The sequence below is a fragment of the Protomyctophum bolini genome, assembly GCF_963924005.1.
Source record: "Protomyctophum bolini genome assembly, chromosome: 4".
In the NCBI taxonomy this organism is placed as follows: domain Eukaryota; kingdom Metazoa; phylum Chordata; class Actinopteri; order Myctophiformes; family Myctophidae; genus Protomyctophum; species Protomyctophum bolini.
In genome coordinates, this window is record NC_137865.1 from 34,670,489 (window position 1) to 34,688,345 (window position 17,857).

At 42.7% G+C, this 17,857-nt stretch overlaps 1 protein-coding gene across 10 annotated transcripts in view; it reads left to right on the forward strand.

Annotated features, from left to right (window-relative positions):
* Window positions 1-17,857, forward strand: part of LOC308314145 (pleckstrin homology domain-containing family A member 7-like) — a 140,432-nt gene that overhangs the window by 52,989 nt on the left and 69,586 nt on the right. For all 10 annotated transcript variants that reach the window (XM_080761575.1, XM_080761578.1, XM_080761579.1 and 7 more), the window contains one exon: window positions 11,123-11,206. In XM_080761575.1, coding sequence (XP_080617701.1) covers window positions 11,123-11,206 — 84 coding nt within the window. The remainder of the gene's footprint in view (window positions 1-11,122; window positions 11,207-17,857) is intronic.

Here is a 17,857-nt window from a genome sequence, read left to right on the forward strand (position 1 = left end):
TGTCATATAAACACTTCTAGAGAGAGTTGAGATGTGACGGAAGATTATGAAGATTACCTTATCAAATTGTCTCTCCTTGTTTCTCAGGAAATACCTTATTCTCTCAAGATGAAGTGTACTAGTCATTTCATTTAGCCAACTTAATAGCTGATGTAGTAGGTAGGTTTGCCACTTGAAATGGCAAACCTACATATTTCCCCCAAGGCCAACATCCTGAGAGATCCTGACAGCACTTTACACATATGCACTTTGAATGCATCAGCACTTTCTCCTGCCAATGTTGTCTGCTCCTTTTAACTTTTAATGTTTTTTAAAAGGCTTTGCCACTTTTTAATGTGTCTATTGTTTTTAAATGTGAAGTATCATCATGAGTCGTGGAGAACGGTATTTTGCTCCCCTGTATGCCCAGTGTATATTGTAGAAGTGACAATAAAATCTGATTGATTGATTGAAATGATTCATAAAGATGTGACACCCTCACGTCTGGTTCTATATTATAAAGAAGGAACTTATCTAGGGATGTAGATGTACAGTAGCTCTCTCAAAAGTGGGAGAGAAATTACTGATGTAGTTCCTAACCTGTAAAAACCTAAAAAAGTTACTCCTAGGGAGTCTATGTTTCCTGCAGTTGAGCAAATGAGGCAAATATTTCACCTATACAGTAAGTCACCAATCGTGCGTATACCCAAACCCTTCCACTGTGCAAACGTGTCATCCAGTTGGGGGGTTCAGCTGTGTTGTTTAACCAGGCCGAAATTGCTCTAAGCTAAAAGATGTTCTTATGTGTGCAGAGTCCAGCTAAATTATGATCTTATATGTGCAGGGTCCAGCTAAATGATGATCTTATATGTCTAGGTTCCAGCTAAAATATGTTCTTATATGATTATGTGCAGGGTCTAGCTAAATGATGTTCTTATATGTGCAGGGTCCAGCTAAATGATGTTCTTATATGTGCAGGGTCCAACTAAATCATGTTCTTATATGTGCAGGGTCCAACTAAATTATGTTCTTATTATGTGCAGGGTCCAACTAAATCATGTTCTTATATGTGCAGGGTCCAACTAAATTATGTTCTTATATGTGCAGGGTACAACTAAATCATGTTCTTATGTGCAGGGTCCAGCTAAATGATGTTCTTATATGTGCAGGGTCCAACTAAATTATGTTGTTATATGTGCAGGGTCCAGCTAAATGATTATCCAAAAGGCAATGTGGGTCAGGAGTTCGCTCCGCTCCGTACGCTGCTGCCCTTGTAATACTGTGCTGTGCTCACACACATTTAGGTTAGTCTGTGCTCTGAATGGCTGTGACATTGCTGCTGTTCCAGCCTCATGCTCCAGGAGCACTCTCCTCTCCTCTCTCCTCTCTCCGGAGACATGGGGAACTAACTGCAACTACCTACACCTACAGTATCCTCTCCTCTCCTCTCTCCTCTCCTCTCCTCTCCTCTCCTCTCCTCTCCTCTCCTCTCCTCTCCTCTCCCTTCACTCCACCCTCATTCCTCATCAAACACATTTCATCCGGTCAAAAAAAAAAAAGAGCCTCTAAATAGACATGACCTTTGACTGAAAACAACACAGCCCGCTCGCCACCAACTTGACATTTTGAAGTGACCCGTCGGCTGTATGTTCCTGACCTGTCTGTCAACTGGCTAGAGCAGAGACATGACACAGACAGGATAGTCCGTCCACTTAGGACAGAGGCACCGTTCAAAGACACTGCTCTCCACTCTCATAAATGTCACTCACACAGGCAATGTTTGAGGCCCAGCAATGATTGGGCTGAAGTCAATAGTGTGCGGAACAGCAGGCGTGAATGCACACGCACGCACGCACACACACACTGAACATTGTGCTTTATCTCTGTTTTGTTCTTAATAGAAATATAATTTTCAATTAATCAATCAATCAATCAATCAAACACTATTATTACTGTGCTATGTGATCTGTCTGTGCGAAGTCTGTGCCGCCACTGTAAATGCTGGTAGTGGGGTCAGACTTGTAAGAAATCAGCAAGATTTGGCTTTTGGTGACTAGTTTCTGAATTTGCTGTGCAAACGCGTTGGTATGGTTGAAAACCAAGATTATTTATATTGATAAAAGAGATATTTCAATGGATTCTGTACCAGGATTCTAGTACCAGTACTAGCGCAGCACACTAGGCTCGTCTAGCCGAGAATGAGCACACGCTGAGTCTGGGCTCAGTCCCCCCCAGGGCACGGGGGACTACTCACTCATATACTGTCTAATATACATTACTTCCCATCGCGGGAAAGCCGAGACTTCTGACGCTGATGCATTCCGGGACACGAACGTTCACAGACAGATGGCGTGTGGCTTGGGGAAAGGTTTCTCTTTCTCTCGGTTGTGTTTTCCGTTCACAAGGACAACCGCAGGAGCAAAGGGGCACTTCATGGAAGTTCGGCATGTGCACATAGGTCAAGGTCACATGGCGCAGCAGGTGGTGTGTGTGTGTCAGAAACATGGAGATCATGTGTGTTCTTGCATTTGCTGGGTGTGTTTCTATCCTGCCAGTGCTGTCACAGACGGTTGGTGTTTATGTAACCTCGGTGTCTGTCACCCCTATCCGTTGTAAATGTCATCATCTCCATTTATGGGCATCAGGCAAGGTGTTAAGGTCACACACAGAGGTCATGCAGTGTCTCTGCCACATGCACTGTGTACATTGCAAAATCCTGAGGATTAATTTTACCGTGCGAGTGTGTCCACCTTTAAAGCAACACACAGCCTATTGCAAAGAAAAAAAAACAGATGTGGTGTGCAATTTACTGACACTTCATCAGGCCTGCAACCATTCCATATCGGAGAAGGTATGCTTGGTTTAGTCAGTAATGAGGACATAACATCGCTGTTCTGAATACGTAGGTTTAGAGAGAATAGACAGTTTTGTCGGGGAGCGATAAAACGCGCCTATAGTTCATTTTCAATGAGACCTGCGATTTTGTGTACGGGTTTAAATATAAAGACGTGTGGAGACGTCTTGAGCACTTAAGCTGTTAATTTGGAGCCTTTTCAGATTGTTTAATGGATAGAACATTTTGCTCAGGCCATATTCATGAGTACATTGTTCTGGTGATGGTTTAATGAGGCTGCTGGATGTGAACACAAAACGCCCACCAGTGCCTAGATAGCGATTATCCTGTTAAGAATTTATGATTACAATTATTCGTCTCAGTATGAGACAGTCAGTACTGAGACAGATAACCTTTTTTCAACACGAAAAGAGAGAGTTTGTGACATGCAGAAAATGGTCCGACTCGCCCAGGACTCAAAGCAGGCATTCGCTGGCGCCCCAGACTAGTACAAATGGACCTTATGCACACTGCACATCTTGCCAGCAAGGTGGTAACTACGGTACTAACTATAGGTGCAATTTCCCATTGACAGCCCATACAGAAAAGTCATCAGTTATCAGTAAAGCAACCTCGACCTGCTCCCTCCTGTATTATGTGAAAATTCAAAACGGGTGGTACGCATAGACTGTTGAGTGATATTCAATGAGCACTTTCAAATTCCAACCCTTGGGGAAATAAAGTTTGATGTTTAATACAATCAGATAGGACTTTTCTGTTTGGAAGTTGCACCTAGTTACCACCTTGCTGGCAAGAATGGCAGCGGTGTGCATAAGGTCAATTGACATTAAACATGAACAACAGACGTCTGCTATCAAATTCTGTTGCACATACATGTACAGTGAAAACCAAATACTAGAGTCATAATAAAATACAATACAAAGAAGATGCAGAGGCACCAGCATCACTCTACAAGCTAAGTCACTCCAGGGCTCTGCTGGAAGTGGTCCAAAACTCCACAGCAGTGCCGCTCGCTTCTCTCGGGTAAAATAAATATTGAAATGTTGCAACATGAACACAATGTGATGATGCAGCTCTACTATTTATGCATTGTGCACAACGCTAATGATGATGCAGCTCTGAGTGGTCTGTCCTCACTTCTCCCGCCGTTGTGCAGGTGCGTTAATTCCTGCCCTTACATGGAGAGAGAGGGGCTGTGCTGCATGAGAGCTGCATACCAACGCTGAGTACTAGGTTATTTTCATCCAAGTGCATTGAAGGAGTTTTAAGAGGTAGCTGTAATGACGGTAGTTATGCAAGTAAGTCACTTGCCACCACCAACACTATAGTACCATCTTTGCAAATGTGATTGTGTGTGTGTATGTATTATTATTATTATGTATTTTTATTGCTTTTACTTTCTACTTCTGCCTGGGATGCCCTTTGTGAGTGCACTAAATATGAACTCAGCACAAATGGTTCGGAAACTTAACTTTGGTTGTTATTTCTTCCCTTTTAATAATACCAATTGGAATTGTATATTCTATCGTTTTCATCGCTGACTAGTCACCTTTACAACGAGGTATAGCTTGTAAGGATCGGTCATTCCTGGAATGAGCAACACTGTGTGGGTAGCGCCTCCAAAAGATGTGCCAAAATGGCAAGTGGTTGGTATTCACCCTGGCTTTGAGACACATGGTTTGACAAAAATGTTTTGTTTGATGGCTGTGTTGTGCCACCCTCCCCCACATTAAACAAAAATGTTTGGTCAAACCATGTGACTTCCATTGGAAATGCATTGGGGCGGCCATTAAACACGGACAAGACACAACACAAATGTTGTACGCATGTTGCAAAGGTGTGAGTCAGGCCTTAGCAATTACAGTCAAGTTGAGCCAGCCACTTAACAGTAAAGGAGCCAGCCACTTACAGCATGGGTCCGACTCCTTGCAGACTGACAAAACAACAGAAAAATGCTCATCATTCTGCAAGGACTTTAAAGATATTGCCTGTATTGTGTGCGGTTGCCATTTTGGACATGTGACCTTTCTCAAGACCAATAGAATAGGGCCGTGAACGTTGACCACACAATATAATTTTCCAAAGTGTATGTGTGTGTGTGTGTGTGTGTGTGTGTGTGTGTGTGTGTGTGTGTGTGTGTTCTCAGTTGTGTGAACACTATCACTTTCTCACAACATTAATTGTTTGGCACTCTTGCAATAACCTTTTGAACCACTTAGACCAACAGTGTGCCCTAAACAAGACTTGACACCAACGTTATGATACCACCATATTACACTGCTGTGACTTGCGTCATCATACTTTCATACGACCGTAGATCAAGTTGCTGCAGTACAATAGTATAAAAAGTCAGTAGGCTACTACTCATTACGCATTGTAATCCTCTGAGATGATTTAGCTTTGAATGTGACGTTCTTTTGGTGTTGGTTGGTTATAGCTATACCAAGAGATACACAATGTAACAACAACACATCCCCCACATCATCAACCCCCGTGTCTGTTTACCAACCCAAGAGAGAGCTGCCATAATGTAGCTCTGCCATTAAGCATCTGCCGTTGAATGTAATGACTCTCCGTGAGGATGAATGTGTCATAACTCACTGCTCACACACCTCTGGAGGAATGGAGTGGTTTTTCCTCTTTGTGCCAGCCAGCGGTGTTTCATTACAACTCCTGTTCAGACAAATTATTTTTCTTTTAAGCATTGCGGCAGAGGTGGGAAATAATTTGAGTTCAATATGTGAATAATTCACATATTTAACTCAAATTGGAAATCACTTTTGAGAGTTCTCGAGAATGTGTACAGACATGTAGCACCATTGCATCATTTAACACTATTTTTACAGGGGGAATTTTTCAGTAAAAAAGCGCTAGAGTGACCAGCAGATGAGGCAGATTTTACTCTGAAAAGCCCCGCCTTCCATTTCTCCCCAAAAACGAGAGATGAAACCTTTCATTACTACCTTGCGCTAATAAGTCTGATCTCTCTTTAGAAACGTTAATATTCCAAAACGAGATGCTTGGTTATGTCAGAAATTGGGACAGAACATTGCCGTTCGCCAAAACCATGGAAAGCGCTGTAGATTTAGAGAGAATAGCAATATTTGTGGTACCGTAAACCAGGAAGTGAAGCTCCTGGACGGACGAGCAAGGCGTTTTCTAGCAACGACCGCTGTCAAGAAATGGATTTTAGCGATCGTGTTTTATATCATTAATTATTTCTCTACCAGGTCTGTATATATACACGTACCCCCCAGCTATGGGACGTTATTTGCTAGCTCTGTATATAGGTACCCCCACGTATACTCAGTGTATAAGGTGGTTGAGCCCTAGAGCAGCTGTTAACGTTGATCCGGTTGCTATGCAACGCCTCCACCACAACTTTTCTCCGTTTACCGCAGTTCAAAGCAGGATTTTCAAACCGCCATAAGTCCATAAGGATCCCTGTCCTTGGTGGTGATCTGCCATTCAAAGTTCGGATGTCATTTGTGACTTTGTACCGCATCACTCCAGACATGCACGGTAGTAAATAGTTACAGTGAGTGTTTGCATGGGGCTGCAGGGGGGAGGAAACAGATCCTGTTAAAGTGGACGCAGGTGGTGGCACAGCTTAACTACAATTATGCCACCAGCTTGCAGCAAAAAAGAGTTAAAAAGGACCTGAGGACGTGTCCACATGTCTGAGGCACCCCGCGGTTTTATTTGAGAGGACTTGTGGACACGGCTTTAGCATCCTAAGTGAGTTGAATGAAAATGTGACAATGATGACGTATAAAAGTTGATACTTCATGGCCCATCATAAATATTGTGATTATTATGTCACTTATATGTCAATTATGTCTTGCATGACATTTTTCATAATTAGAGAGTACAGTAGAGAGTGGATGGAATGGTACACACACGGGTTCTCAGGTTATTTAAAACGTGCAATTGGGATTGTGTTAATATACAATTAGTTATTATTACAATAGTGTCAATGTAACTGAACTAAACTAAAATGGTACCTTTTCTATGTTTCTAATGTGATCCGTTAAACATGCTACATCTTATGAGTAAGTTCTCTAAACAGAATGTGAATGCACTGCTCAGAATCCTCTGTATATCACTATACCATGACATGAATTAACACCTACGTGATCAATCATAATGTATGTTTTGTTCTGGGGTGAGCATATCGCACAACATATCATCAGTACATTGTGCCCTCAACCCTCCCACCACTTAATTTGCACACACAAAACATACCATATTATACAGTAAAAGCATATACTGTATGCTCTAATTACAGTAAGCACGGCAGCTGGTAGAATCAAAGTGCATATCACTCTGTATAAAGAACGATGGTACACACTATATTATGCAATTATTAATTCATACATCCCCATGGACTGTGCTAGTATACTCCCCTCTTCAGTACACTGGTGATTTATTTAATGTATTGTGTTTTTATGTAGGCCTAGTGACCATCTCTTCTCACTCATTAAACCCAGGAAGACATCGGTTATTGTTTTAGCTATCATATACATTCTGGCTGAGTGAATTGTGTGAAACAAGTCAAACTGGCTTAAGGTGAATAGTCTGGATGGATCAGTGCTGGATAGAGAGATGTGTTGGCATGGCAATGGCTGCAATATTACTGTGGTATAGTTCCTTAACACTTTTGCTCCCTAACACGAGTTAATTGACTGTAGAACAGCTTCCCTCCCAATAACGAGTTACACAAGTAGTTTTAAGACTTACAGGGCTTCCATCGGACAGAGTGGGATAGGTGACGCGTTTTGATGATGTCATCGGATAAAACATCCGTCGCACTGGCATGCAAAGGGTTCTGGGAAATTGATCGAGACCCAATGCATTCCAATGGCGGCTGTGGCGCTAGCAGGTGCATTCCTCCTCCGCTCTGTTGTTGTGATCGCCACTTTTTTTTCCTCCAACAATACGACAAGCGATTACACCATAGCTAGGGGGGTGTGTGGTGTCGGCAGGCAGCCACCGGGCTTGCGCCAAACTTTGGTCATTGCATCTGTATGTATTTTATCATTGTATTTTAACGACGGCACGGGATCTGTCTTCCCCGTCTGTCGAATGGTGGATTATATAATTGATATGTTATAAACAGATATAAAAGTACACAGTAATGTAACTGTTGTTAATTCCCAGAGCTGGCGGACTTAAACACTGTTGTATTTGCTTGCTAACGGTAGTCGGTAAATAAAACGTCTCCATTTGGCCACCCCGACAGATAATGGTTCCGTTGTGATCGTGCTGTTCATCAGACCAGGAGTTCTAAATAATACATCGTAGCATACTGCATGCTCATATTGCTCAGCAATGAGTGATCCGATGGGAGAGAGAGAGGGCCTTTGCGCCTATCTCTCTCTCCCTCATCCATTTCTTTAATGGAAGTGTTTTCAACTACACTAAAAAGAAAATGAAACATTTCTAATTGCAAGCCATATAGCTAGTATGTGTTTGAGTAATAAATGTGTAGCGACTGCATATTTATTTATGATAATGGTAAAAGCAAATGTATTGCGTAGTGTACATACTGTTATGACACTAACTGTACTGAATATCGAGGGAATGGTCTTCTGGAAGCATTTGCCACCCAACCACATCAAAATGAGATGTTCTCCTGAACTTTCTAACTATAAGTTATAAACTAAAAGTTCTGTTGCAAGCCTCAATTGTAGCATCTTAACAGTTGCAGTATGGTCTATTTCATTACAAAAATAGATCTGCATTCATTTTTGAAATGTTTTTATTTTTGGTCCTCTGTGTTGTCATCAGAAATATAGTATAGTTCTGTCTATTTCAAGTTCAACACATGGAATTCTTAAAACACTTTACATACTGTATAAATGCATTCACACACGTTAAGTATATTTTCTATTGTCCATACATTCATTCATTTTACAATCCTATTAACAATACCATGTCTTTTTGAGTGGTGCAGACACTCCAAGGCACAGCAATGTGTGTCTCTTTGTCTGTCTGTTTAGAGTACCAACAGGTGACAAAGTGGCGCTGTGGACACTGTGCATGATGGGAAGCTGAGTTTTTAGTGTAACAGCAGTAGTTTTTAACACCAGTGCAGTACTGACCACGGTGTAGCACATGCACAGGTGCATGATGAGAGGCAGTACAGTACAGTACAGTACAGTACAGTACAGTACAGTACAGTACAGTACAGTACAGTACAGTACAGTACAGTACAGTACAGTACAGACTACAAGGTCCGACCATTCCAATAGTCTGACAACCAATATTCCGACACCCCAACTCCAACCCCACTCAGTTTTATCAATTTTATGACAAACAAAAATTAAAAAACAACAGCAGCAGGGCAGAAAAGAGGGTCGGAGCCTTCACGTGATTATACACACAAAAAAGCTAAGTCAACAAGATATTATACAAGAGAGGGAAGACAGTTTTTTCCATTCTATATTGAATTATTAAATTAATCCATATTTCCACTGTTGGTGCCCGTAACAGAAGGATCATAATTAGTTTATCATTATTTATTAGCCAATAATTAAAATGGAATGTTGCCCAGATATAAAGTAGGCCTGTCAAACCGGAATGGGATGTTGATTCCAAATACAGCACATTTTTGAGATGCACATTTGAAATGAACAAACACCTCTTAGCAAAATGAATGTCCCATTTAAAAGTACAAAATGTTTTTGTCAATTTTTTACCTTAGATTAAAAATAAACAATTTAACCTTATTATATTACTTATTATATTATTGGGTTTATATATTGTAGTTTTATTTAAGCTGGTACTTATTATATGTATATGGTCCAGCCCATCAGAAGTGTACAATTTACAATTTAGGCACTTAATCCAGAGTGATTTACAGTAAGCAAGAACAAAAACGTATGGTAATACATCAAATACATAAAAATAGTCATCATGAATCATACGTACAGTGGAATATCTATATAATGAAAGATTCATGTGAGATTGGGAGTGAGTCTGCACTCTGCAGTTGTGATGAAAGTTGCATTCCATAGTTTTGGAGTCAGAAGGGAGAAGAGTCTGGGACGTGTGGGGCGTTGTACATGCCAACTTTGTGCTATACACTGTTTCTAGTACATCTCTGACCCTTGAACTCCCAACTTGTTGAACATTGCTCTGATGTGAACATCATTTTTACCCATTCAGGACGGGAACCCCTTTTGGTGTTCTAAGCATTATGTTATACTTCAGCTATTGAAAAATAGAAGATCTACAAGCTCATAGCTTTGAATATATGTTCTTTCAGAGCGAACGATTTTAACTAAAATATTTGCTTCTGGGGGAATCCCTGGAACAACATATTTTCAGATTGTGGTCCGCTACCAAATACAGATAATTCCGGGGCTCCTTGACATGGAAAAGTTTGAGAACCACTGACATGGAAACATAGGATTTTCAGAAAACAGTTTTTTTAGTCTAAATGGGTTCATCAATCAATCAATTTTGGGGGAACGGCACAAGTGTATACTGTGTCTGTACTCTGAACGATTGATGATCTGTATTATAATTATTGAATTGAAGAACACTGAATGCTACGTTTATACAGCATATACCCCCCCCCCCCCCCCCCCCCCTCCAACACACAAACAAGCGAACAACACCATACACTGTAAAATGCCAAGCCCTGTGTTGTTTACCTCTCTCTGCCAGTGGTATGCTTTCACACCATGCCTGAGGCCCTGCATGACTGCATGAATGGCTGAATGCCCAATGACACACACACACACACACACACACACACACACACACACACACACACACACACACTGCCCCTGTCCTTAGTCATTTCATGCTGACCACACCAGTTTGTGATGCGAGGGACTGATCAGTGCATGCATGCTGTCCAGGACAAGGCAATGAGAGGGTATAGTGGGGTGTGGCAAGAGGCGGCGGCACACAGCTTCCCCTCACATTCTACACACGCCTGGGAAAGTCAGGGCCGAGCGCCCTATCAACAGGGTGGAGAGAGAGGGACTTCACTCTATAAGCTTTACAGCACCCTTGGGGGAATTATCGCCTTGTGGCCGGAGGCAGGCAAGGTGGGTTGGTGTGTGTGTGTGTGTGTGTGTGTGTGTGTGTGCGTGTGCGTGTGTGTGTGTGTGTGTGTGAAAATCCAGCGCAGTGACCGCATACTGGCAGAGTACAATTGAGGGTTGCTAATTTTGTGTCCCCCTACCCTCTTTCTCCCCCCCCCCCTCCTCTTTCTCTTTGCCCTCCCTAATTCCCCTCTCTCCTCTTTCATTGTCCTGCTCTGTCGCTCCACAGCCATAACCAGAGGACTACGACTTTTCGGCATCCCGTGACGGGACAGGTGTCTCAGGAAAACTCTGACTTTTTCCTCCAAGAACAGTGAGTGTTTGTTTTGTCTTTGGATTGTTATACAGTAATGACATGGTTCTCCGATGTAAATGTTGTGCTCATAAACACATGCAACATCCGCATGGGGATTTTATGGAATTATATACAAAGTTAAAAAAAGATTGTGATGGTCTGGTCTCATTGGCATCTTAATTGTAGCATATTGTGCTTCCTATGGTGATGGATGTTTTCCAGGGAAGTCTATGGAGAATGGTTGACCTCTGTGGAATTGCCAGGGACACAACTCTGAACGTGACTGACGACACGTCAAGTTCTCATTCATTATAATTTATTATCGTTATTAGTTATTATTCATTGACAAATTCATTCACGTTTTATGGATACCAGGAAATATCACTTGTGTAGCCACTAGCCACCCACCCCAATTAATCCAATATTGTAGGTCTGAATACAATTTAGTCAGTTTAATGAGGAGGATGTATTATTGTCTATACAGTACAAGAAAGTATGTTGTTTACAAGTTGTATTGCTCTTAAAATCTTGTATATTGTGTTTGCTGTAAATCTACAAAGTGTTAAGTTTATTGCCAACTTACGACAATGGCAAATTGTTGATGGATATATCAAGGTTTTATTGCTGTTGGCGTGCGTTGGGCATTCGGTAGCATGGAATGGAATTCAGGTGTGTGTGACCGAATGTCGTGTGGCTCTTTCTGAGCCAGTAGAGGTAGAAGCTGCTGCTATATCCTGTTTCTTACCAAGGAAGCTTAGAGAAGGAAAGGAAATGGTCACTGGGCTGCGCCATCAAAGCTGCTGCTACGTATATTGTTTCTGACAGGAAGCTACTCTGCACAGTTCTCAGAGTTTGTGGTTTGGTCTCCCTGAGCCTCAACGTATGTGCTAACGTTCATCCTCAACAGGATCCTGTTACCCAGAGTGTTGTACAGGGGTCACCAACATGTCCGGACTTGGTCTTGTCCGTGGCAAACTTTAGATTCCATTATAATGTTCTTATTTTGATCATAACACCCACTTACTGAATGTCAAGTCTGGCAATTAGTTATTATGACACTATGGCACATTAGGAGTCCACTAGTACTAGTAGTTCTCTATTTTTGTATTTGCAAGGACGCCCTTAACTCTGAGAGTGTTCAAATGTAATCAAATGGACCCGGGTCCATTTGATTACATTTGAACACTCAGACGTACAGACCCGTTATGGTCATTCAGGGCTATCTATTCATGTGATTCACTTTCTGGTAAGTAGTAATATTATTGTCCACTCATTTTTGTGGCAAAAATGGAACGTTGACAGAAATGTCCACCACAAGCTAACATGGCGATGACCCCTGGTGGTGTAGACTAGGAGGTGACCCCTGGTGGTGTAGACTAGGAGATGACCCTTGGTGGTGTAGACTAGGAGATGACCCCTGGTGGTGTAGACTAGGAGGTGACCCCTGGTGGTGTAGACTAGGAGATGACCCCTGGTGGTGTAGACTAGGAGATGACCCCTGGTGGTGTAGACTAGGAGGTGACCCCTGGTGGTGTAGACTAGGAGGTGACCCCTGGTGGTGTAGACTAGGAGGTGACCCCTGGTGGTGTAGACTAGGAGATGACCCCTGGTGGTGTAGACTAGGAGATGACCCCTGGTGGTGTAGACTAGGAGGTGACCCCTGGTGGTGTAGACTAGGAGGTGACCCCTGGTGGTGTAGACTAGGAGATGACCCCTGGTGGTGTAGACTAGGAGGTGACCCCTGGTGGTGTAGACTAGGAGGTGACCCCTGGTGGTGTAGACTAGGAGATGACCCCTGGTGGTGTAGACTAGGAGATGACCCCTGGTGGTGTAGACTAGGAGGTGACCCCTGGTGGTGTAGACTAGGAGGTGACCCCTGGTGGTGTAGACTAGGAGATGACCCCTGGTGGTGTAGACTAGGAGGTGACCCCTGGTGGTGTAGACTAGGAGGTGACCCCTGGTGGTGTAGACTAGGAGATGACCCCTGGTGGTGTAGACTAGGAGGTGACCCCTGGTGGTGTAGACTAGGAGATGACCCCTGGTGGTGTAGACTAGGAGGTGACCCCTGGTGGTGTAGATTAGGAGATGACCCCTGGTGGTGTAGACTAGGAGGTGACCCCTGGTGGTGTAGACTAGGAGATGACCCCTGGTGGTGTAGACTAGGAGATGACCCCTGGTGGTGTAGACTAGGAGGTGACCCCTGGTGGTGTAGACTAGGAGATGACCCCTGGTGGTGTAGACTAGGAGATGACCCCTGGTGGTGTAGACTAGGAGATGACCCCTGGTGGTGTAGACTAGGAGGGGACCCCTGGTGGTGTAGACTAGGAGATGACCCCTGGTGGTGTAGACTAGGAGGTGACCCCTGGTGGTGTAGACTAGGAAGTGACCCCTGGTGGTGTAGACTAGGAGATGACCCCTGGTGGTGTAGACTAGGAGGTGACCCCTGGTGGTGTAGACTAGGAGATGACCCCTGGTGGTGTAGACTAGGAGGTGACCCCTGGTGGTGTAGACTAGGAGGTGACCCCTGGTGGTGTAGACTAGGAGGTGACCCCTGGTGGTGTAGACTAGGAGGTGACCCCTGGTGGTGTAGACTAGGAGAGTGGCGTCACTGAGGGGGCAGGAAACACCAGAGTGGTGTAGACCAGTGATTCCCAACCATCACATCACCCCTACTTGCCTTGCAGGTACTGTATTTAAAAACACCGCTTTATGGCTCTGTGCGCTCCGTCCGGTCCAGAGCAGCCTGCTACTTGTTCTCGTGTAGAATACAGCTGAGCTGAGCTATAAACCCACACAGTGACGTGAGGTGTACTTGTAAATCGTCTTGGGAGCGGGGCGGAGCTACAGCGCTTGCACTCGACTGCATGTTTGACGGCACACAGGCGACAGAAACGTGCCACGCAGAGAAGAGCCAGATCCTTCATTTTAGAAAACGTTCGTTGTTGTCACAAACAATTATTTAAGTTTGCCAAACGTTTATGGAAAGGAGTCCTGCCTGACTGCGCTGAACCAACGGTTCACCGCGTGTGATTCAGTGTGGCCAGATTGCTACACACACACACACTCACTCACTCACTCACTCACTCACTCACTCACTCACTCACTCACTCACTCACTGAGCGAGGTACATAGCAGTGTGATGACGTTCTTAACTTAATGTGTGTGCAGTGCATGCACTCAAACTTTATTATTGATCATGCGCGACGTGATGAAAGCGTTTGTAGGTCAGACAGGAAATAATATAGGTATACCGGTGTATATATAAACCAACCTAGATTCCTAGCATTTCTTTATTACATCTTGTGTAGGCCTAAATGTGAGTAAATATGTGACCAGTGCCAGTATTTTCAACCACAAGTCGGCACTAATTAAATCTCACAATAGACCAAAATAGAATTATTTTATTCTTTTGGTGGTTTTCGGTTTTAGCCACATTAACACAGTTGGAATGTTAAAGAATGTTATTATTCCATCAGAAAGTCGTTTTAGTGTCATTAAGTCGTTGTATTTACATTGCAAAAATGTCTCTATAATTACAGATTATTTGCCGTATTTTGGGGGTGTGAACATTCCTGCACGTATTTACATAGAGTCGTTTCGATTGGCCGTAGCTATCTTTGTTCTCCAGTTACAGTAGCCGTGCAGTGTGTTTCTGTGACAATAGTAAATAGCCTACAACATCAGCATTATTGTTAACTTGATATGATGCTGTTGGGTATTGTAATAAAAGTATAAATTAACTGATTTACCCGTCGTCCACTGAAGAAAAAAAAGTTGCTGCCAGTTTAATGTTTGTTTGAGGTCTCCACACCACACGCGTTCTGACGAGATTGTCTTAGTTGTAAATCCATTCTTCTGCCCTTTATTTCAGTGCACACATGTGCATGTTTATCACTGTGTTTTAATCTTTGTAACTTTATTACCATTGGATGCTGCTGCCTGATGATCAATACATGAATGAATAACATCGCGTGTGATCGCGCGTCGCGGTGAAATCCGTCTTTTATATAATTTGATCAATCCATGACATCCATGCGTGATCACGCGTCGCGGTGAAATCCGTCGTTTATATAATTTGATCAATCCATGACATTGTTGTTAGAAGAACAGCTCAAATATTGAATGTGAAGACATAGTGTAGTACAAATCCTGGTGTGATCTTCTTAAAAGTGGAAGGATCATAACACACGTCTAAGGTATTTTTTCCCCTGACTTTCTGTTGGTAAGGTTTTGACTCTTTCACATCAGTGCATGGCTGATTCAAGCCATGCATTTAGGGGTAAAAAGGTACCTTTGTACATATTAATAATGTAATGTAAACATACAGCATTTTATTTAGCAATTAAAAGCATGGGTCTAAAACTACAAGTAACTTCATGGAATAAATTATAGCCTACTTGCTGCAAGTAGTTTTACTCCAGCATACTAGTTACTTTTTAGATTGTATCATTACCAAAACATACACTAAACAACGTCCGTCCTATATTTCTATATTGCAATATTGATACTTTCTCATCTCTATTTATTTTTATTCTAAGAGTTCTAGATGTCCTTATTCCTCTTTTACTAAGTGTCAACTCAAGTCATTCTGTGCAGTTGACAGTGTGGAGTGGTTAGAGGATGGGGGGAGTGTTTATGCAAGTATCTAGGGGTGGAGACAAGTATCTATTGTCACACCCATTCCTGGGCTCAGAGATGCTAAATACTATGAAATCTTAAAACGGCAAATTCTGTACTTTGGTGTTTCCAGTTAAACAAGTTTCAAATGGTCATATCTTCTTCATTTTTCCCCCAATTTCAATGAGCAATAGATCATATGAAAGGTTACAGTGTGCAGTTTCATAATATGTAAAGAACTGAAAAATGACCATGTCCCCCTTGTATATCAAACCACTGTCCCTGGTCACATATTTTTGTTCTGGTTTCAAATAAATTGTAGCAGCAGTGAGTGCGTGCGTGCGCGCACACACACACACACACACACACACACACACACACACACACACACACACACACACACACACACACACACACACACACACACACACCCCCCGTATATCTAGGTGTGCCCTGGCATATTTTGGCTATGAAAAGTGTGACCTGGCCTAAAAAAGGTTGGGAAACACTGCTGTAGAGTGTAGACTAGGAGAGTGGCGTCATTGAGGGGGCAGAAAACAGTGCTCGAGCGCTGTTCATGCATCCCTGGAGTGTGACAAGGTAGAGTTTGGTATATATTATTTTCAACGAGGGCGGCACAAATATCATCAATTTTAGGCTTGTGTTTTAAAGTATTGCACAGTAACACCTGAATAAGGGTCTTTCTCGCCCCCACCCCTCTCCCATTGTTTATATTGTGTGTTATATTGTGTTTCCAAGATGGCCGCATCACCAGGAGGGGGTGGGGCAGAGGTGAGCGTTTGGGGTCGACATATGCCCTTACTGAACTGCATTCAAGACACTTGCCTTGTGTCTGACACCTGACTTGTGTCTGAACACAGCTTTGATGGATGTGTTCTGCCCCCCTCACCCCATCAAACAAAATGTTTGGTCAAACCATATGGGCTTCCATTGGAAATGCATTGGAGCGGCCATTAAACACAGACACAAGACAGACACAAGACAGGTGTCTTGAATGTGTGAACGCAGTCCAGTGGGCCATCTTGGAACCTAAACACAATATAAACAATTGGAGAGGGGTGGGGCCGAGAAAGGCCCTTATTTTACAGTAGGTACTGCTGATGCAGTCTGATCACATCCTGCAATGAATGAAGAAGAGTTGTTCTTCTGTTTTTATACAGTGCACTAATCACAGTCATGAAAGGTGTATTTTCAAACATTTCCAGCACGAGTATTTCGAGCATCAGTATTTTCTGATGTCTTATACGTGGATTGAAATGTGGATGACCTGAAACACAGGCCATTGGCTAATGGATTACCTGAAACACAGGTCATTGGCTAATGGATGACCTGAAACACAGGTCATTGGCTAATGGATGCCCTGAAACACAGGTCATTGGCTAATGGATGACCTGAAACACAGGTCATTGGCTAATCATTTCAACATTGTTTCACTCTAGTCATCTGTCTCTCTCTACACAGTAAAGTCATACATTATGTATCTATTTGTAACTCTGAGAGTGTACACACACGTAACCAAATAGACCCTTTTAGGTTATATTGGTACATTCTCAGAGTTAAATGAACACTCAGAATTCTTCACAGTGAGTGTATTAAGACAAATCAATTAAGACAAATCAAAGAAGCTGTATTATGGCCCATGCTTCTCTTGTAATTCACACAGTACAGCATGGTAGTCTCCAAAAGGGACACTGACCATGAAGAGAAGCTGCCTAAATAAATCCCCCACTTCACAACAGGGACCTGACCTTAATGATTTGGAGGTGCCTGTGGTCAGAGATTCTTAACATCTCCCACACTGCAGTCCTCTCTCTATCTCTCTCTCTCTCTCTCTCTTCAATGCCCATCTCTTCTCTTCATCCACCTTTCATCTAATTCCCCTCTTCGTGATGCATGATATAGTGAATTGTGCAGTAACCGTATCAGAAAACAGTCTTGATAAATATTGGTCCCTCTCAGCCTGTTCCATATAGAAATAGAATGCCTTTCTTTGTTTTTTTGGAATATATTTTTTATCCCACGATTTTGCAA